The sequence below is a fragment of the Phascolarctos cinereus genome, unplaced genomic scaffold (genome assembly GCF_003287225.1).
Source record: "Phascolarctos cinereus isolate Bilbo 61053 unplaced genomic scaffold, phaCin_HiC Scaffold_2;HRSCAF=192, whole genome shotgun sequence".
NCBI classification, from domain to species: Eukaryota; Metazoa; Chordata; class Mammalia; order Diprotodontia; family Phascolarctidae; genus Phascolarctos; species Phascolarctos cinereus.
The window spans coordinates 347,239,802-347,260,888 of NW_027555625.1; the positions used below are offsets into that span (position 1 = coordinate 347,239,802).

The 21,087-nt window shown below is 41.3% G+C and overlaps 1 protein-coding gene across 9 annotated transcripts in view; it reads right to left on the bottom strand.

Annotated features, from left to right (window-relative positions):
* Positions 1 to 616: 616 nt before the first annotated feature.
* Positions 617 to 21,087, bottom strand: part of TCF7 (transcription factor 7) — a 124,653-nt gene continuing 104,182 nt past the window's right edge. For 6 of the 9 annotated variants that reach the window (XM_020991179.2, XM_020991180.2, XM_078150365.1 and 3 more), the window contains 6 exons: positions 20,018 to 20,180; positions 19,340 to 19,447; positions 17,658 to 17,706; positions 15,294 to 15,389; positions 10,262 to 10,334; positions 617 to 3,879 (listed from right to left, as the gene is read on the bottom strand). In XM_020991179.2, coding sequence (XP_020846838.1) covers positions 3,627 to 3,879; positions 10,262 to 10,334; positions 15,294 to 15,389; positions 17,658 to 17,706; positions 19,340 to 19,447; positions 20,018 to 20,180 — 742 coding nt within the window. In that variant the 3' untranslated portion in view covers positions 617 to 3,626. The remainder of the gene's footprint in view (positions 3,880 to 10,261; positions 10,335 to 15,293; positions 15,390 to 17,657; positions 17,707 to 19,339; positions 19,448 to 20,017; positions 20,181 to 21,087) is intronic. The other 3 variants (XM_020991183.2, XM_020991182.2, XM_020991185.2) reach the window with 2 other exon arrangements.

Genomic DNA, 21,087 nt, shown 5'->3' on the forward strand with positions numbered 1-21,087 from the left:
TTCTGGCTTTTCTTCCCCTCAGTCTTCTGAAACTGCTCTAAGGTTACAGTCACTTCTTAGTCATCAAATCCATGGTATTTTTTCTTAGATCTCTGTCCCTTGCAAATTAGATTAGCATTGTCACCATTTTACCATCATTTCCTTGGCATACTTGCCCTTTGGTTTCTATGACAATAATCTCTCTGACTTGTTACTTCTTTCTTGCCTTTGCTAGTTTTCTCTTCCAGTCTTTTATCTGTATATGTTTCCCAAGTACCTGCCCTTAACTTTTCTTTCCCAGCACTCCTTTTCTTGGTGATCTCATCAGTTACAGTGGTCTTAACTATTACCTTTCTGTAGCTGTAAGTCTACATTTCAGTGTTTTTCTCACTCCTGGGAGAGACTTACCTACCAAGCTTGCTTGGACTCTCATCTTTAATATCTTTCATCTCGTCTTTAATATCTTTCATTTTTAAAGTTGTGATTTTTGACTGCCAAACGAAGGCCAAATTTGAGGCCTCTACTTACTGGACATCTATGGATGGCCGTACTTGCCAGCATATCCTGTTGTGCACTTGCATATACCACCCCAGAAATTGGTATTATAACCTCCAATAGCCCATTCCCAATAGACAGCTTTCTCATAGATTGCTTTATTTATAAAGCTAAACATAAAAGCAAAAGAAGTTACAAAGTCAATGAAGATTTTTTAAAAGTTACAGCACATGATGGATAATTGTTGGACCAGTTGCTCCAAATGCTAAATATTTATCCCTGCTACATACAGTGATTTTATTTGGTATGATATGGTTTTGCAGTGACTTTCACTTTTATCACATTTTAAGAAGTAAAATTTCTATATGAAAATAATTGAAACTGTATGAGAATTAAATTCTGGCTACTAATCAAACATGAGCTATGAAAATGATTTGTGATAAAATAACATTTTGGATAGCTTCTGGAAAAGGATCTGGGGGAGCTAATAAAACAACAGGGCTTAGATTTTTGCTTTGGATATTATTGTACTATGTTACAAATGATTTTATCTCACTTTCCATCAAATTATTTTTCCCCAAAGGAAAAAAAGAAAATATACTGTCTACATTAACACCAAGCACATGTATTATTAGTTCAGATAAAGCTAGAGGGGTTTGTATCAAAATAGATTGGAAATTGTTCTCTACTGCCTATTGGGTCCCAAAATGCAGCCAGTGTCTTCTCCCAGGCAACCCGACTGGTCTTACTCAGTTCCCTTTGCAAAAAGGCCACCATGTGGACCTTGTTCTCCCTGCTTTGCCCTTTGTATGTGGCCTAGGGAATGGTGTCTGTTCATGGCATCTTTTTCCTGTGCCTTAGAATCAATCTGTAGGTTTGGTCTGAAAAGTCATTTATCACTTGGAGGGAGGGGTTAACAGATTGAGGGAGAGAAGTTGGGGGCCCTTGGATGAGAGTCCAAGCAAGCTTGGTAGGTAAGTCTCTCCCAGGAGTGAGAAAAACACTGAAATGATTTATAAAACCTGACCCCCAGGGGGGTGGGAAACTCTGGGAGGAGGGGGTTAGGAAGTTAGCCTTTTGACTTAGAAAAAACAGGCTATGTCCTTGGACTGATTGTTCTGTACAAAGCCCCAGGACCTTTTATATGTATACCCTTATGGAAAACTAGCAGAGGCCCCAAGTGATAAGGTTTAGCTGTGTGGTAGCTGCACAAAGGGAAATAAGCAAACTAAGTGTAGTGCTCGCAAGTGTAAACAGCTTCCTAAGGTTCAAACTTATATATAGAAACCTAGTAAAAAGTATCTTTAGTCTTACGTAAAAAAGTTGCATTCCTTGTTGATGCCTTAAGAAAATACAAAAATAGTTTGTACACTATAAAGATCATTTTCTTCTTAATTTCTTGCAGTGCTATAGCAAAAATAATACATTGTCTTCAATATGTAAGAAGTTGGGTAGAGAAGGGAAAAAAATACACTACCCTTATAATGAATGATTCCTTCTGAAACCAGGGTATGTATAGTGTGGAGAGGAAGCAAAAAAAAAAAAAGTATGTTAAAATTCCAAGGCTCAGGGTTAGACAGGCTCAGGAATTGATTATAACAGCCACTGTACTAGCCTGTTGTATAGGGGCCTAGATCATCTTAGTATTTTTTAGACTTCTAGTGGATTATTAGCATTCCAAACCAATGGATCTGAAAAGATCACACCAGACAGGGAATTTTTTATTTCCCGGGCGGTTGCGCATCATCCCTCTTCTTACATACAACTCCTTTGGGGTCTTATCTCCCAGGAAGCACCGAAGGAAGAAAGCCTTAATCTGTCTTTGTCAGGTGAACGGATGCTAGTTTGAATCAGAATTGGAAGTTTAAGTGAGGTTTGAGGTTTATCTATGGGTCTTAAAATACCATATCTAAACTCCCCCTTAATCAAGACTTGACTGTATAGAAATTCTTTAAAAAAGTGATTTGGCCCAGGGCTGCTGCTGGTAAGCCACTCACTCCCAGACTGGTTTTCTGCATCTTGGTTGTCGGGCGGCATTGGGCGTGCTCTGCATTGTCCTTCCTTGAGTCATTAGGACGTGTTTCTGAGGAAACTAAGGTTTCTAGGAAATGTGTTGAGCAGTTAAGGCAAACTGTGCCCTTGAGTGAAGTGGCCAGACTTCCCTGCCCTCTTGATGAACAATTCGAGGGCTTCCCTCAGTGTGGGATTTATTGCAAGCGGAGCAGTAAATGTTTCCTCTGAGTTTACACGGGGCCCTTGAACAGGCTAAAACAGTTGGTTATCTGTAAACAATGTTTTCCTGTCCTTTGAACAAGAAGTTTTTCTTCATCATTGTTGTGAGGAAGAGTCCATCTTCCACAGCTAGTCACTGGTAGAGTTGGTACTTAGATCTTGGATGTGGAACTTGGAGGTGCCCGATTTATCCTTTTTCCTCTTTCCAGAGTGTGCTATACATAGGAGGGGGAGGCATGGCTGGTAGGGCAGGGCCCAGCAGTGGCTTAAAGCAAAAGGATCAGAAGCAGGCATGTGACCTGCTAATGCTTAACAGTGAGAAACCAAGCGGTTGTGGACATTTGGCCAGTTAGTACCACTATATATTTTATAGCACTTTTATAGTACTTTTTCACATCTGTTATTTGTAGAACAGATGTTATTCCCATTTCATATAAAGATGAGGCAACTGAGATTCAGACAGTAGTTTACCTGAGCCCACAGTAGCTCATTAGGTAGTAGTAGGAGCTGGGACTAGAGCTTAAGTGTTCTGAATCCAAGTCCATTGTGTGCCTTCTACTACACCTTGCTGAAATCCACTCTGGACATAAAGGGCTGGCATATGAGATGACATTTTGAAATTGGTCTGACCACTCTCCTAAACAGCTTAATTGCGAGGGCTCCACAGCTTAGGCAGGCTGTGTGTCACGTTGTTGCATAAGGGCTGGGCACTATGTGGGAAAATGGGGTGAAGCCCCAAGCCAGTTTTTGTTTGATTGGCTGGCTGGCTCTTGACCATCTGTGGAGAAAGCAAAAGTGTCCTATGCCTTTGACATGGCTGCCTAATGGAAGAGGGAGGATCCTTATGTTCCTGTTGCCATGATGCTTGTATGCTGCTGAATGTTCATGGAAAGGCTGCTGGGGAGCCCAAGGGCTGAGGATCACCTTGCTGGGAGTCCAACCCCATGAGGAGTAGGTTTCAGATGGAGTGAGAGGGAGAAGGGGCAGCTTGGTGGTCTGTGTGTGAAATCAGTGGGACTGGTGAGCTGGTCTGGGGTAAAAGCAGGGCGAATGTATTGGAGGGAATCCAGAGGGGATGGAGGGGAGTCTATAGCACTGCCATCTGAAGAAACTGGGCTGGTGCAGCGTCCTTCTCCTTCTCCTTGTAAGTACCGAATGCATTTCTTTTTCCTCCTAAGAATAGTGAAGAGAGTTATCTGTAAGCAAAGGGTTGAATTGACAGTCATATACCTCAAATGGCTGTGTTGTCACTGCAATGGGGGCAAAACCCTATAGGAACTAGATCCCTGGTCCCTTCTCTCCTAGGGACCATCTTGCTGAGAAGCCATCTCAGAAGTTTCGGATTCTTGGTTAGCAAGTAAATGTGCTGCCCTTCCCATTAGATGGCAGCCTGTTACAGATTCCACAGTCTTCCCCTTCCAACTTGGTTTTTATGCATCTTGTTAAGAAAACAGATTCAAGGGTATGCCCTTTTTTAGGAATCATAACTCTCAAAGTTGGACTTTGCCTATCTCACCTAGGTTGTTGAGGAAAGCGTGACTTTAAGAGAGTGGCTTCAAGGAAATGTTAATAATAGGGAAATACTCAAATCTCAACTACAGATGTGCTGGCATTGCAGCAGTGGTAAAGGATTGTGATTTTTTTTTTCTTTCAGTACCCCAAAGGCAACTTATTCTCTTTCCCCTGCCCAAACCCACTCTTCCTCCTGATTTATTTCTTTCAGTAGTCCCAATATTTTCCCATTTACTCTGCTGCAGTGTTAGGAATTTCTATGACTTCTCCCTGGTAGTCACCAAAGCTTGATTTTTGCCTCTGGCATCTGCATCTAGCCCTTCCCACTTAAGCTGCTGCTGTCACTGTGGTTCAGGCTCTTATCTCCTTTCATTGGGACAATTATATCTCCTAACCATCTCCCTAGTTTTCCCCAACCAATTTCCTCCACATCATTGTTAAAAGTACTTTTCTAAAATGCTCGTATCTGACCATATCATTCTTAAAACTGTTCAGTGGCTCCAAACTGTCCATACCTTCTTAAGTCTGCCATTCAAGGCCCTACACAGATTGGCACTGTTCTAGTTTATCAGTCTGAGCCTCCAACACTCTTTGCTATACTTCCTGTTTCAACTGGTTTGGACTATTTGCTGCCTCTTATACATGTTTAGTGCTATCGCCGTTCTTTGTCTTTTTGTTCATGTTGTTCTTTATACCTGAAGTATCCTTCCCATCTCTATCAGTTGAAATTCTACCCATCCTTCAAATCTCAGGAAAAATGCTACCTGCTCCATGAAGCATTTCCTAGGTAGAAATGAATTCTTTTTAAGAACTCCTTTATCACTTTGTTCATGCCTCTAATATAATTTGTGATTATTTGTGTACTGTTAGTTATGCTTCTGTCCCATCTCCTGTATCTGTTCCCTGTTCTTTAGTCATACAGTAATTGGGGCCATCATCTCCTCTTGCCTGGCCTATTGTAATAGCTTCCTGTTCTACGGTCTCTTCCCTTTTATCCATCCTTCACCATAGTTGCCACCTTCCTAATACAAAACACCTGTTCCATTTCTTGTCCTGCTCAGAAATCCTTATTGTTTTTTATTCCCTCTTATGGAATAAGGACTGGACTTATTTCACTGGCATAGGCAACTCATCCTAGGAGAGACAACTCCCCCTGTAATCAACTTACAGACTTAAAGTGCTGCCTAGAGCACGAAGAAGTTAAACAGCTTGCTTAGGGCCACACAGCCAGCCAGCTTTCTATCTCCTACACTACAGTTCCCTTCATCCCTTATATTTAAAACACACCTCTTAGCCCAGCATTTGAAACACTTGATAATCCTACAGCTACCACCTGTCTTACCTCCCTCATTTCACACTACTCCCCTTCACAAACTGTTCTAGCTGAAGTGGACTACTGACTGATCCCCAAACTCAATGTTCTCTGCCTCCATGGATTTTTTCCCAAGCTATTCTTCTTGGAATGTATTTTTTTCTTATATTTGCTTTTCAGATTCCCATGTGGCCTTCCATGATCATCCTCCTCTCCCCACCATTCCCCCTTTTCAGATATCCCTACAGTAGAGGTTTCTACTTTGCTCTCATTTCTCTCTACTACCTTAAGTCAGGTTTTTTGGTGGATAAGTTGAAATTCCCTAATAGAATATTAAAGCCCTTAAGATCAAAAAAGACGGTGCCATTTATCTTTGTATAGCAGCTCCTAGCACAGTTCCCTGCATATAGGAGGTGTTTAGTAAACTTCTGTTGATTTGAATTACTACATTTCACTCAATGGTAAGCTCCAATGAGGACAAGGACGGTGTCTTTATTTTTTCTTGTCTCTTCCACAGTGCCCAGTTTAGGTCTCCTGCCAGTCTTACTAGAAACTCAGTAAATTATTGATTTGAACTTTCTTCCTTGCTTGGCTTAGCTAGAGTTCTGGTCAAAGATTGTCTTTTCAACTTAGTACATAACTTGGTTTCATGAACCTACACTGTAAAGTCTTACCTTCTCAGAGGATGATGTTAGTCCTAGCACAGCCACAAGATAGCAAAATGACAAGAAGCATTATTAGGAGAACAGTAGTTCAGCCTGGAAACACGTGGAAATTCTGGGAGAATCCCAGGGAATCTGAGAGCTGGTAGACTTGGACTATTGTAAATTTGGATGGTGGGATAGAAAGGAAAGGGACTTCGTTAATGTACAGATGTGCTCGGTAGCCTGTGGGTGATACATGAGCCCACTGCACAAGGCCCTCAAGGATGTGAGCGCTGTGATTGAGTTCTGTACCCTGATAGTTGGAGGGAGCAGGACTAAAGAGCAAACTGGAGACCTCAAAGAACACTTATTTGCTTTGACCAAAGGCAGTTCCTCTTGAGGAAATAACTTCCCCTGGTTCTTCCCCTCATTTGCCTCCCCACTATACTATAGCTTGGATTTGATGCATTCCAAATAATGCTTAAAAAACAACAACAACAAAACTTTGGGACTCCCTAGCTGGACAGAAACATCTCCCTTTGGCCACAGAACTTGAGCTTTGGGGATGTGGAGGTGTGGAGGTGAGGGAAGGAGGAGGGACATGGTGAGAAAAGAAAGAGGAGTGTGTTTGCTCTTTATTATCATATTACCATTACTTACCAGGTACCCGCTCAGTTTTTTGTTGTTGAGACAGGAATGTTCTATCAGAAGTTACCTAAGGTGACTTGTTTGACCTGTAGATCATCTTTGTTCAAAAGAATTGAGCACTGAAAATAAGGGGAATACACCCTAGTGTCTGCTTGTGGAAAGTCTGTCCTGAACAATTCATCCCACAATGGTTTCTCTTCCTCTGAATTTCTCTAGCACCAAAGGTCAAAGTCAAAGCAAATGTTTAACAAATGGCTCTTATACAGGACAGACTTTTAAGTTCAAGCTATATCATTAACATTTTTCTCCCTGCTGATGTTTTGAGGTTTGAATGTTCACACTGAAAACTTTTGAGTTCCAGTACACTCCTGTCTAGCACTTAAAGTCTATGCCAATCCATCTCACAGTTTATTCTCTTATATTCTCTAGTTATTTTATAGATGTGAGTCTTGTCCTTACAGCTAGACTGTCAGTATCTTATGGTCACCAGGTCTCCCCCACAGCTTAATTCAGGGCTAAGGCACATGGGAACTCATTAAAAGCTTGTTGGATTAACTACTGTGACCAGAGATACTAAGAGTCTACCTTCCTGTTAATCAAACATGGGACAGTTAATTCATCAATGGCCAGGTAGGACAGGAATACCCAGCATTCTTTCTGTCCATTTATGGAAATGTTTGTGGAGTTGAATTGAGGGAGGAGTCCCAGTTCTGTGAGTGACTCATTTTTGACCTGTTATAATTAATTTCCTTTTCCTAGGCCCTACTTTCCTTCTCTGTGACCTGAAGGGGGTTAAACTCCAAGTGTGGGTTGGGCACAATAAAAACTGAATTGAATTTCTAGGGCCTTGGTCATAGGATTTTATAGCTGGAAAGTGACCTCAGAGATCATCTTAGTCTAACCCTCTCAATTTACAGAAGAAATTAAATACCAGAGGGGAGATAGTAATTTCCAAAAATTGTACAGGTATTAAATAATGGAGTTAAGATTTGAACCCAGGTCCTCTGACTACAAATCCTATTGATCTTTCCACCAGATCCATTTGTTCACAAACTGTTAAACAGTGTCTTTAGCACAGTCTTGTCGTCTTCTCTAAACCTAAACTAGGCATGAGGTTGCCCACCTGTGGGCCAGAGATTGACTCTTACATTAACAGGCCAAGAGATTGGGGACGCCATCTTCTTCTAGTCCCTAATCTTTAGCTTTAAGGAAGAGAACAGCTACCTCTATGTCTGCTGGCTCTAATCTCGGTGAAGTTCTGTTGTTTTTTTTTTTCCTTTTCTTTTGGTCCTAGGCCCTGAGGGTCCTGCCATTCCCACCTGAGTTATTGGTTACATTTTTTTTTTAATCTCCCATTTCATGAGCTGTGTCAGGAAAGGCTCAGAGAATGTGACTGCCCAACCAGATTTTGGCTCAGTCAGTGTGGTACAGTGGAAAGAGGGCTGCTGAGCTCCTCTACTTACTACCCAGATGACTGTAGAAAAAAGTCACTTGGTATCTCTGGACCTCACTTCTTCATCTGTAAAACTAGGGAGTTAGACTAGATGGTCTCTAAAATCCATTCCAGCTCTACATTTATGATTCTATGATCCTCCATTGAATCTGCTCACTAGCTGTTTCAAAGCTAAAAGATCAAAAAGTAGGGGCATTAAAGTATCTGTGCAGTGTGACTTGGTGGTCCTCTTCTCGGACAGCCTAGCCCTGACCTTCTTGACTTTTCTCCTCCTCTCCCTGCTTTCCACTTGTAATGTTTCCACCTATTTATTGTCAACTTTTCATCTGTATTTCTCGATCATTTTCTATTCCTGACTGCCCTAGTCAATGTGTCTTAGATTCTTAGGCCCATGGGGGATATTTTTTGATCTGGGTCTCTGGATGGTCTAGAAAGGGGGCTTCAGTATGGGGCTAAGGTGAATCTCTGCAGAGCACAACTGGCTTGGAGATACTTAGTTTTTGAGCCCATCTCTTAGTAGTGCCATTTTCTTTTTTGCCTGAGCTGAGAAGGTGGTTAGTGAAGAGAAAAAGACCAGAAAAGCAAGTTTGCAGGCAGGAAGGAAAACCTTGGCAGAAGTTAGGGCTCAAGTTGATGTGAACAGATGAGAGTGAAGGAATTAAGTGTTTGAGATCAGTGAACCAACACTATGATGCAGTCAAAGGACTGTATCCTCTCCCCATCACCCAGGTACACCCACCAATTTTATAATAATTCTGGGGATGCCCTGGGTTTCTCTGAGGGGCTAGAGCCTCAGTGAGGAACTGTTAATGGCTGGTGTGGAATGGAGAGTGGGCATTCTAAGGGAAATGGTTTATGTCTTAACTTAAGAGATGCTAGTATAATCTCCAGCCTTGAATTGCAGTCTGTGCATCTCTCTAAAAGTCTTCTTTGTAAGTTACACACCTAATTTCCTTATCTCTGTCGTTGGCACCATCCTCCTAGACATCAGGCTTCCTTGCCTTCAACTCTACCCCTGCCCTCAATCAGCCAGTTATCTAGTATTGTGCATTTTGAGCTCCTCAATCTTTCTCATCTAAGGCCATCGGCTACCTCTCACCTGGACTATCGTATTGATTCATGACTTCTTGTCTTGATTCTTACCTCTTCCAATTCGTTTTTTACCCAGCTAGCTGCAATAAAATTAGTAATTTTTATAATATACTGCCCTGTATCATAATGTCTCTTTATTGCTTATTTTGGTGAGTCTGAATTCCTCTAATGTATCCTCCTTGATCTGATCCAACACTGCTTTCTCATACCTTATTCTCATGCATTCTTTGCATCAGTCTGGCCAGTCTCCTCCCTGGTGAGGGCAAAATGTGTCCTCATCCTTGTTTCACAGTTTTCCCTGTATGGAATGCCTCCTGTCTCCATCTGCGTTCCCATCTGCTTTATATATTCTATCCACTTTTCAAGGCTCTGCTCAAGCCCCACTCTTCTATGAAGCCTTCCCCAACTATTCTAGCCCATGGTGATCTTGTTCCTGAGCCACACCTACTTAATATTTGTTTGTTACCTACACATTGGTAAAGAATATTCCAAAAGTCATAGAGCAGTTTTAAGCTAATAAAACTTAAAACTGCACTAAGACTTTAAGAACACCCCATGTGGTCTTTATTGTTCCATAAGTGCTTAATGGATACTTGAAGACTTGATTCTGTTCATTAAAGATTCTCTTTTGGAAAATGAGGATGCCTGTGGCTCTCCTTAAATTTGGGTAGGCATTGGTGGGTAGTACAGGTGGTGGAGCATGGAGCAGGAGGAGAGGAAGAAGAAATCATTAACAGGAGGGGGATAAGATGGGTGTATTACTGACTTCTAGGGATGCCTGGGGGTAGGGAAGGAAGGGCTCATGCAGTGTAGCCTCTGGTATCATGCATCCCCCAACCCCTTCCTGGAAAGCAACTTCAACGGATACAGATGGGGAGGGGAGGAGATACCCACCTGCATGGACCGCACCAGTCCGTCTGCTGGTTGAGGCCAAATCGAGCTCGACATTTCTTAGGAGAGCCAGGGTCTGCCCACACAAGCATGCGAGGTGAGGCAAGTTGGAGAGCAGGCAGAGAAGCATGGGGATGGGGCAGGAGGAGAAAGGTGGGAAGGAATAGGAGAGAAGAGGCAAACATCCATTTTAGCCACTCATCAAAATATAAAAACCTAAACCACACATCCATTTTGCAAAAGCAGTATCATTCCAGCAGGAAACCGAAGTTGAAAAAAATTGAGGTTAGTCTGCAGGCAAAGCAGAGCCTCAAGCAGGACAGCAGAGAAAAAAAGGGGGTGGAAGGCCTTAACCTGGAATCTGTAAGTTCTAGTCCTTTATCTCCTCTCTGGGCATAACTTCTGAGCCCATTTCTCTGGTGCCAAGAAGAGGATAAAAGTTCGATAGGTTCACCCCCTCTGGGCGAAGCTCATATTGAGTCTTGCTTTAATTTGGACCAAGAAGAGCAGGTTCCCTTCACTCTCTGTTCCTTTAACATAGCATAATGTCATAAGAGCATTCATTGTACTTGCAGTCAATCTGTATTCAAATCTTGACTCTACTACTTACTATGTAACTGTTTGAGCAAATCTCTTTCCTTCTCTTTCTTTCCTCAGTTTGTTTTCTCCTTTCAAAAATAAGGGGTTTGGAGAGAATCACCCAATCTCAGAATGGACCTCAGAGGTTATGTAGGTGAACAAGAATCCCTTCTACAACATTCCTAACAAATGGCCATTCAGCTGTTATTTGAAGCCCTCCCATGGGTGTATGGGTGTGTATGGGTGTGTGTGTGTGTGTGTGTGTGTGTGTGTGTGTGTGTGTGTAACTTTTTGAGGCAGTGGCCCTTTCCACTTTAGCACAGATCTTATTAGGAAGTTGTAATTTGTTTCCTCTTCTCCCTTCTCTCTCCTCCCTGCCTCCCAATTGTTTCTAGTTCTGCACCCTAGGCCCAAGAGAAAAAATTAGTTCTTGTTCCACAGGGATAGCCCTTCAGATACTTAAAGACTGCTATCATGAGTCCCGTAATTCTTCTCTTCTCCAGATTGGATATTCTCAGTTCTACATAGGAAAAACTGATCTTGGGAATGACATCATTTCCAGTCTTCCTTTCACTATGCTTTTCCGAACATGTCCCAGGTTGTCTATGCCCTTTCTAAACCGTGGTGCCTAGAATCAAACACAGTACTCCAGAAGTGATATGATCAGGAAACAGGGCATAGGAGAATCATCTTTCTCCATCTGGTCCCTTTTAATGAAGCCTAAGATAGAACTACCAGATTTAGCTTTTTAAAAAGTCCCACTGTTGATTCATGTTGAACTTACAGTCCACCAAACTTATAAGACCTTTCCCATGGGAACTTCTAAAGTGGATTTTTAAAAAATTGTATGTGGGGCAGCTAGGTGGCATAGTGGATGGAGCACTGGCCCTGGAGTCAGGAGGACCTGAGTTCAAATCTGGCCTGAGACACATAATATTTCCTAGCTGTGTGACCCTGGGCAAGTCACTTAACCCCAATCGCCTCACCCCCCCAAAAAAAATCATATGTAAGATTTTTTAAACCTATAATTTTTTTATATTAAATTTTATCTTAAATTCAGTCACCTGTTTTAGTCTATTAAGATATTTTAGGATCCTGACTCTCATACAGTTGGGAAGTTAACTTCTCACTTTTGTGTCATCTGCAGAGTTGATAAACATTCCATCTCTATGTTCAAATCCTGGAATCAGGTAACAGTGACTTATCAGTGATTATTCTTTGGGGGTGTGGCCATTAAACAGTTGTGAATCCATCTAGCTGGTTTATTAGTGAAGCTAAGCTGGCTTTTAATGATCATCACTTCTCTTTCTAAATATTCACAAACAACTTTGCCCAAGGCTACTAACATTTTGATGGATGTGTCAGTAATCCTTTCAGTGGCTCAGATTAAAACTGTCCATGGGTCTTCTATATGACTCTCGTCCATGGCGTCCCATAAAATCTTCACAGGAGGTCTCACTCAACACACTATGGGCCTGCCTCTAAATCCCTTGACATTGCGTAGAAAGACAGCATAGCTTAGTGGATAGCTGGACTTGGAGGTAGGACTATATGGTTTCAAATCCCACCTCCGACACGTACTGGCAGTGGTTAACAACTTAGTTAACTTAGTGGTGAACGTAGCTGTGTGATCATGGCACTAACCTCTCTAAGCCTCAGTTTCATTATATGTATCATGGAGTTAGATTGTGATGCTCAAATAAGCTAATGTATGTAAAGCGCTTAGTAAACTTTAAGGCATCTAACTGTATGTGTTACTATTATTTTGTAGTTACCAGTGGATCATGTGGGTTCTCCATCTGTTATCCTTTGATCTTGCTAAGTAATTGGCTCACCTTTTTAAATCAGACATGTATGATGATGTCCCTTTGCATTCCTTCCAAACAATTCTTCATTGGTGATATGTTGCAGCCCACTCATGCGGCAGCTTACGATTCTTAGGAAACTGCAATTCCATTTCTTGTAACCCCAAGGTATGTCCAAAAGAATATGTTATATATTGTTATGTATTATACGCTAAATAGATGAGCCTTTGTTTTAGGGACAAGATTAGGGGTATTAAAAGCACTGTGAAACTTCTCCAAAGCATTTCAGCCTGTTTTCCTCTTCTTTTTTAGTTCTAGGCCCAGTTTATTGTTCATCTGCAATATCTGTTAGAAGATATACGTGTTGATGATTGGCTGTCCAACTGCGTATCATAGTTCAGATGATAGACATTCTTCATCCTCTTGGTTTTTCTTGGGTGAATAGTTACACTAGACTCTTTTCAGTGATTGTTGATCTCAGGAAATTCTACAGTGTTGCAGGACTTGATACAATCAGGATATCATATGCAAACAAGAAAATCCAGAGAACCTTGCCATATCTGCGGAAATCCCTCTTTGATGTGGAACTTGCACTAGCCGTATTTTCCATAACAATGTCAAATATATCTGTTTTATGCCTCTCTTCATATTAAAAATCAGAAGGCCATCAAACAAAGTTATTTTTGTTGTTCATCTTTCAAGAAATTTTGTATGATTTTAACATACATGAGAGACACCTTGTTAGATGACAGCCTAGGCATTTTGTTGTACTAAAGCAAATGATATTTTATAGTCACCAGTCAGAAAGAATGGGGATTTTGTTATCTTTGCAACTTTCAGTCAGCTGTGTGACTATAAAGATATGTAATCTGATGAAGAGTAGCATCTGTGAAAGCCTGCCTGCTCCCTTTTCATACCTTCACCACAATGCCTTGATAAGTGTATGGGTTATTTTTATAAAGATTTCATAGCTACGGGAAAGCAGGCATTGATATTCTCTTGATAGTTCCTTGGAAAATGATAGTTTTAGAATGTTGCCCAAAACTGAGGATGTTAAGCTCACTGGACTATACTTGGTAAACCACACTCTTCCCTTTTTGAAAATCAGGACATTAGCCCTTCTCCGGTTCTGTGACACATAGGCTCAGAGATCACATCTACCAATTCTTTCCGTAACCTGGGATCTAATTTTCCTGAGTCTTGTGATGTGAATTCATTGAGAGTAGCTGGGTGCTCTCTTACCATCTCCTCCCTTATCTTGGGTTTCAGTCATTGTTAACCATTTTTGTTTTATTTCTCCTAGGTTGAAGATCATTCTTCTTGGCAGAAATACTAGAAACTAAGTAAGAGGTGAATAGTTTTGCTTTCTCTTAGTCATCTACTATTATCCTATCCATTCACAAAAAGTTACTATTATTCCTTCTTTGATGTTTCTCTTGCCCCATAATTTTTTTTAATAAAAAATCTTTTTTGTCCTATTTTATATTCATCACCAGCTTTACATTGAGCTTTGACATTTAGCAACCAGTTGTTCTTTCTTGTTAGTCAAAAATTAGGTCTAAAATAGAAGGTTCCCCTTTTCATTTCTTTTATCATTAAAGCAAATCATGAATTTATATCTGCTCTGCTCTTGGCAGAGAGAACTTCAATAAAAATCCAGATAGTTGAAGTCCCCCATCACTGTTATTACATTTTGCCACTCTGCAAGGTTTTTGATCTGTTTTGATCTATTCTGTAACTTTTACATATATTGTTTCTAGAACTATCCCTTCAAATCTTAGTGTTATCAATGAAGCCAAATTTGCCTCCTTCGACCAGGATCTCTAGTTCAATATCTCTTATCCATATTTTGTGCATCTGTGTATAGACATCTAAGGTGATGAATTTTATTAGCTGGAATCTTGGATATTGCCTTCCTGTGTTGCACCTGCTACACTTTGGAAAAGGACTTGGTAGAAATGAAAGTAGTTTCCCCCTTCCCACTCCACGTTTAGCTTAAATTCCTCTTGATTAGATTTGTAAGATTACAGGCAAGTATAATTTTACCAGCCCTTGTTAGACCAAGAGACATAATAACATCTGTTGTTTGCTACGGTCCTGAAATCCAAACCCTGTCCTCAGCCATAATCTCCACAAGCTATTCATTTCCCAAATCAGCCTTTCCCTTTAGAAGCCTCCATCTTCCACTAGAAGTAATGATCAAAACACTCCATCTAGCCCTAATCTTTCAGTTTCTTAACCGGGATTTCCTAATTCCTAGCAAGCTTCCTAAATTCCTTTGGTAGTATCATTGGTTCCTACATGGATCACTACAGGTTAGTGATGGTCCTTAAGCACCCTATATCATGTGCCTCTCCATATATATAATTGCCTCTTTATTCCTTAGCAAGGAGCCACCAGCTGCTTTTTGCTTCTTTCTCTGAAAATGACTGGGTGACAACCTCTTTCCTAGTGCCACATCACTTTTCCTTGGAGAACAAAAAGCTATTTCCTCCTCTCCAACTCCCCCCTTTTTAGGAAAAGCCTATTAATTAGGCTCAAAATATACTTTCTTCCCTTCCTCTTCTGTATTGTATTATTATATTCTCCAGCCTCCTGGTGGGTCAATATACCCCTTTGCTCTTTGCATTATTTTTCTTCTTTGTTTTTACCTTGTAGCCCTTCTTCTAGGCTTTCAAGGAACACTTCATTCTCCCTGGTAACCTGGAGTGTAGAGAGGCATTCCTCCAGCCCTTTCAACTTCTCCCCTAGGAGGAAGACCGACCTGAACTTAGTGTATATTTAGCTATTACTCTTCACCAGCAGATATAATACAAACCTAATACATCCTTGAAGGTCACTACAGAATTCCCCGTGCCTCCCATACTTTTTGGAAGCCAGATCTCCTGTGTGTTTTCTTTATTGTTGGTATCTCTTACAGCTAATTCTTGTGGCAAGCTGCCTCTTTGCCCTGCCTGTCCCTTTCTTGGGGCTCCTGAGTAAGGCAGCTGCCTTTGGCAGTTACCGTATTTCTGCCTATTCCATAATGCAACAGGAGCTGCCATCATCTCAAGCAGAGAAAGAATTTTCAGCAAGGTTTTACCTTGCTTTAGATGCTACCTTTAGATTCTACCTTGCAGCTCTGTGTACTATACTCAGTTATTTTTATACATGTTTTTAATTCATTAAAATATAATCTGTTTTAATCTATTAGAATGTAAGCTCCTTGAGGGTAGAGAGTTTCCTTTTTTGTTTTTGTATCCTCAGTATTTAGTACTTAGTAGGTGATTAATAAATGCTTGTTGGATGAATTGATGAATTCTTTGGCAGCAATATCTAGGGCAAGAGTTGTTAACCTGGGTGTGTGAACTTAGAAATATATTTAATTATTAAAATATTAATTATCAATATTAAAATTTTAAAATTCCATTGAATATATAAATATGTTAAAATAATATTTTAATATAATTTGTTTCTTTGCTTCATCCTACTATTTTATCTGTTTAAACACATTATTTTGAGACTGGAGTCTATTGACTTCACCAGAGTGCCAAAGGAGTTCATGAGACCAAAAAAAAAAAGGTTAATACCACTTGCTGTAGAGGATCTCTAATGTCCTTTCCAGTTTAGAAATCCTCTGATACTCATTCCAGTGTACGACAGCCCCAAGTTCTCCTTGTAGCTATACTGTAGGTCCCCCTTGTAGTGTGAGCCCTCCTTGGTTCAGTTTTGCTATGTTGTAGATAGAGGATTGAGCAGTAAGTCCTTTCTAGGATAGTAAAGTAACCCTTTGTAGACCTGAAAGTTCTCATTAACTTGCCTCAACAAAAACTCTTTGGGTCTGGTAGAATAGAGGGAGCTAGAGGAGATCAACATGGGATATAAAGTCCTTATGATTGTGTCCCTTCTTTGTCTGTGTTGGCCAAGAGACAGCAGGGGGAAGGATGAGCTCTTTTTCTTAGAGGTGATGACATCATACGTCCTTTTTTGAATGGTATCACTCACGTTACCAAATTCAGCTGTCATGAAAATCTGTAAGGGGTTTATGAGCTACTAGTTGCTTAGTCAGAATGATAATCAACATAACTTTATCTTAGTACAACCATTTTGGTGCAGAGGATAGAGTCCAGGTTCAGCTCTTCCACTAACTCAGTGTGAGAATTTGGGCAGGTTCTTTCCCCTCTACAGGCCTTAGTTCTTCTTATCTGTGAAATGAAAGCATTGGACTTGATGGTGTCTAAACTAAAGTTCCTTTTAGTTCTAGCATCTAGAACTGACATTGGGATTAGTTGAGTCAGATAAATGGGCAGCTGGCCTGCATGTTATGATTGTGAGACATGTCAGAAAGGACCTCTGCTGTTCCTACACTTCTCTCTACTCTGAAATTCTATCAATACCTTGGTGGAAGGAAATTCTCCATCCTCTGAGGTCTAGGCTTTGCTTCCTATTAAAATGTAGATGGCACTCTAAGGATTTTAGTTGTTAAGTCATTAGCTCATTTCTTTGAATAAGTTCATTAGAGTCTTCCCAATGAGATAATTCTCAGAGAATAGGTTTGGACAGGATTGTTTTGGGGGTGGGTAGGCGAGGACAGGGAGAGAGATGTTATGTAAGCAGTAAGAGAATCCTAGCCACCTCATTTTGTGTGTATGGAATCAATATGGTAGGAAGGGTAGAAGATACACTTCAACTACTTCATAATTTGACTTAAGGCCAGTTTTTCCTGGTACAATCCTATGGGCGAAAATCAGCAGCAGTGGTTCTAATGTATATGGAGCCCACAAAACTTTTTTTTTTAGTGTTCTGCTTTTGTCAGCTGATAAATTGTCTGTAGGCTGCCTCACCATGGAATGATACCCAGGAAATAAGAATGGATAAACAAATTGTTAATTATTTTGGGACTAGGAACTAACTGCAATCTATCTTCCACAGCACTCTGGGAATCTAAGCCTTTCTCTGTCTTCTGGATCCTTTTCTCCCTTCTTTCTTTACCACTCCTCACCCCCAGTCATGTCGGCTGCCTGAGGCATGCTCACCTGTGTTAGATTCTTGATGCTTTTCTCTTGACCTCCTCTTCTTCTTCCCCTGTGAGGGAATGGACAGAATCTTAAAACTTGAATGCTAAGAATGAAGGGATTGGGGCCAGTCCTAGTGAGGTCGGGACATTACCCATTAGCCACATCCCCCTCTCCTAAGTCCTTCCCAGATCTAGCTATCACAGCGCTGATGATCTAGGAGGGGTAACAGTGGTTAATGCTTTTCCTATCACTGCACCTTACTAAAGTTCTTTGATTCAGTCTGGTGGAGTATCCTAGGACAGGATATGCAGCAAGGACCAGGAGTTTTTTAAAAGACACTGCCTTTCCCTTCCCAACCATATTTTTTCTGTCCTCCTGTTCTCTCTCTAGCTCTTTCCAAGTGTTAGACTGTTCTCCGAGGGAACAGACCTCATTTTGTTTAAAAACCAAAACAAAACAAACTAGAAATTGTTTTTAATGTACTAAAAAACTCACAGGATGGTAGGATCTTAGAATTTAGAGCTATAAGGAGTCTTTAAGATTACCCTAGCCTTCTCATTTTACAGGTGAGGAAATCAATTGAGAACTAGGATTCAAACCCAGGTCTTCTGTCAACAAACCAGTGTTCTTTCTTCAACACACTAAATCTCATGAGTCCACAATGTAAAATGTTAGGCAAAATAGCTAATATGAATCTTACTCCAAAGGCATGTGATAGTCTCACTGTCTAGATCAGATGTGGAAAATTATATCCACTTCTGTATGCCATATTTTAGGAAGGCCATTGAAACTATAATGGCAGGAGACCAGAAATCAAACAGTGGGAGGATGGTTTGGAGGAATGTTTAACCTGGACAAGAGAAGAAGACCTTGGGGGCTATGATATGGAAGAGGGATTAAATTTGTTCTGGTTGTCTCCAGAAGGCAGAATTAGGAGCAATGGATAGAAGTTACAGAGGGTCAACATTAGAATATTAGATCAATGTTAGAAAAACTTCCATTGGTGCTATCTGATAGTGGAATGGATTGCCTTGGGAGGTGTGAGTTCTCTCCATTTCTGGAGATCTTGTAGACAGGATTCTTGTTGGAGTGTGGATTAGATTAGATGATCTCTAAATTCTTCACTTATATCTCTGAGATTTTAACATTACTATGCTGAATTCTCAGGCAGGCTTTATGTTAAAGTTATGTTATTGTTGTTGTGCTATACTTAAGGTGGAAACTTCCATTTTTCCTCTTTATTCCATGTCACTTATCTGTGCCTCTTAAAGAAGGATACAGGGTGGGCTTTTTCTACCTGTCCTTTTCTAAACAGCCTTCCCAAATTAACCTAGTGTTACACACTCTCACCTCCCATCTGACCATCATATATCTCCTCCTGCCCTTCCAACTACCAGGCTCCTATATTATATGTGTTATAATTGTCTCTGGGCTAGCTTACATTTCTTTTCTGTGTGTTCCAGACTGTTGTTTTCCTGCTATCTCTATTGTATCCCTCTTTTCCTCTCTCCCTCGTTCACTGTTGGATGTTGGGTGAGAAGAGAGAAGTCATGCTTCCTTCTTCCCACCAGTCCTTCACTGAGGGAGAAGGCATGGGAAAGGATGGGATGAGAGCAATCGACCAGTCACGCCTGGAGGAAGAACTTGGGTGTACTCTACATAGATATCTACCACAAGGTCTCCTGCAGTCCAACACTCACATAATTGTCTCGGGCTGACCAGCCGGGATAGAGCTGCATGTGGAGTTGCCGTTCCTTTCGGGCCAATTCGTAATACTTGGCCTGCTCCTCTCGAGATAGCGCATGCCACTGAAATGGAACATGGGTGCTACACAGTGATTACTGGGCCCAGCCAACCTCACCCTGAAGGCCTGACCCTCCTTAGCCCATCCTTTGGGGGGGGGCTCCTTTTATGTTTTCCTGCTCCTCTATAGTCTCCCCATCAGCTCATTCTTCTGGTCATCACCTCATCTGTCCTTATGGTAGATGGGAGAGAAGAGGTTGTCCACCACTTGAGAACCTCTGGATGGGGGAGACCATCACCTGTCCCCCAGGGTCATGCCCACTGTTTGCTTAGCCAGTGAGACACAGAGTGACACAGAGGGATGGAGACAGATGATGGAGTAACAAAGACTGACACAGAGAGCAATAAATAAAGACGGACTACAACAGATGCAGAATTTTTAAAAACAGACAGATGGAGATGGAAGGGAGTGACAGTAAGGAAGATGGAACAAGTCTGGGGGTGGGGGTGGCTAGAAATAGAGTGCACATTCTAAAGGATCTTCCTCCCCTTCCCCCAGCCCCCTTTACATCTTACATCTCCTTTCTTATTAGGTTACCAAACCCTCCTGACTCAAGGGCTGGCCTGGCTCTTACCCTCCTCCCTAGGATCTGGTTAATGGCTGCGCTCTCTTTGAGTGTGCATTCTGCGATGACCTTGGCCCGCATCTCCTTCATGTACAGCATGAATGCATTCAAGGGCTTTTTAATGGTTGGCTTCTTAGCTTCTTTCTCCTGCTTGGCTTCTGATGGAGGTTTCCTGGCAGAGGCCGGGGTGGGATTTTTTTTTTAGTGGGGGTGGGTGGATAGGAAGAATTGGATAAAGACAGCATGAAGGGGGATAAACAGGATCACAGCATTTAAACTATTCCCCCCCCCACTCCCTCACCCCCACTTTGTCAAACTGCTCTAGAGAACTAACCCATTAGGAGCCGAGAGACCTGGCTTCCAGGCCCAGCTCTGGGTTTTGGTTTCTTCACTATGAAATGAGAATTGTTATTCCTGCTCCTTTCATGGAATATTATAAGGACAAATAGAAGAATATCTACAGAGGGCTCTAGATCTAAGGTAAATCTAAATTGCTGCTGTAACTCAATGCTGTATGGTTGATGTTGAAAATTTGCATGTAAGTAGGATTTTTATAAATCAGATCCAATTAAAAACTCATAAAGGAGGAAGGACAGTGGCTTTTATTTATAGGAATACTTTTGGAAGGTGAAGAGTTCTTTTGTAAGGTGAATCATCACCACCAAATTTATTATTTGCATAAGATTTCTTCCTGGGTTAGTTTTGTATAAATTAAAAGGTGATATACAAGTAGTAATAAAGAGGTGAACATGCTCCTTTAGCCCAGAAAGGGGCAGCATCTGGCCTGAAATCACAGAGCAGGTCAGGGCTATGACTCATCCTTAGAGCTGGATGGAAGTCACTTGAGGCTTAGCTGAAGATTCAGCTGGAGATGAAGCAGGGTATAACAGCTGCCATGCCACATCTCTGATCTTCTTTCTTTCTGGGCACAAACCTTGACTTGGAAGACTGGCCTGGCTCTCGCCTTCCTCCCTTAGATCTAGCTACCTGGAACCCCAAGATGTGATAGGCCAGACATATAAACTAGATTGCACACAGGTTTACATAGATCTCTGGATAGGAAATTCTTAAGGGAAACT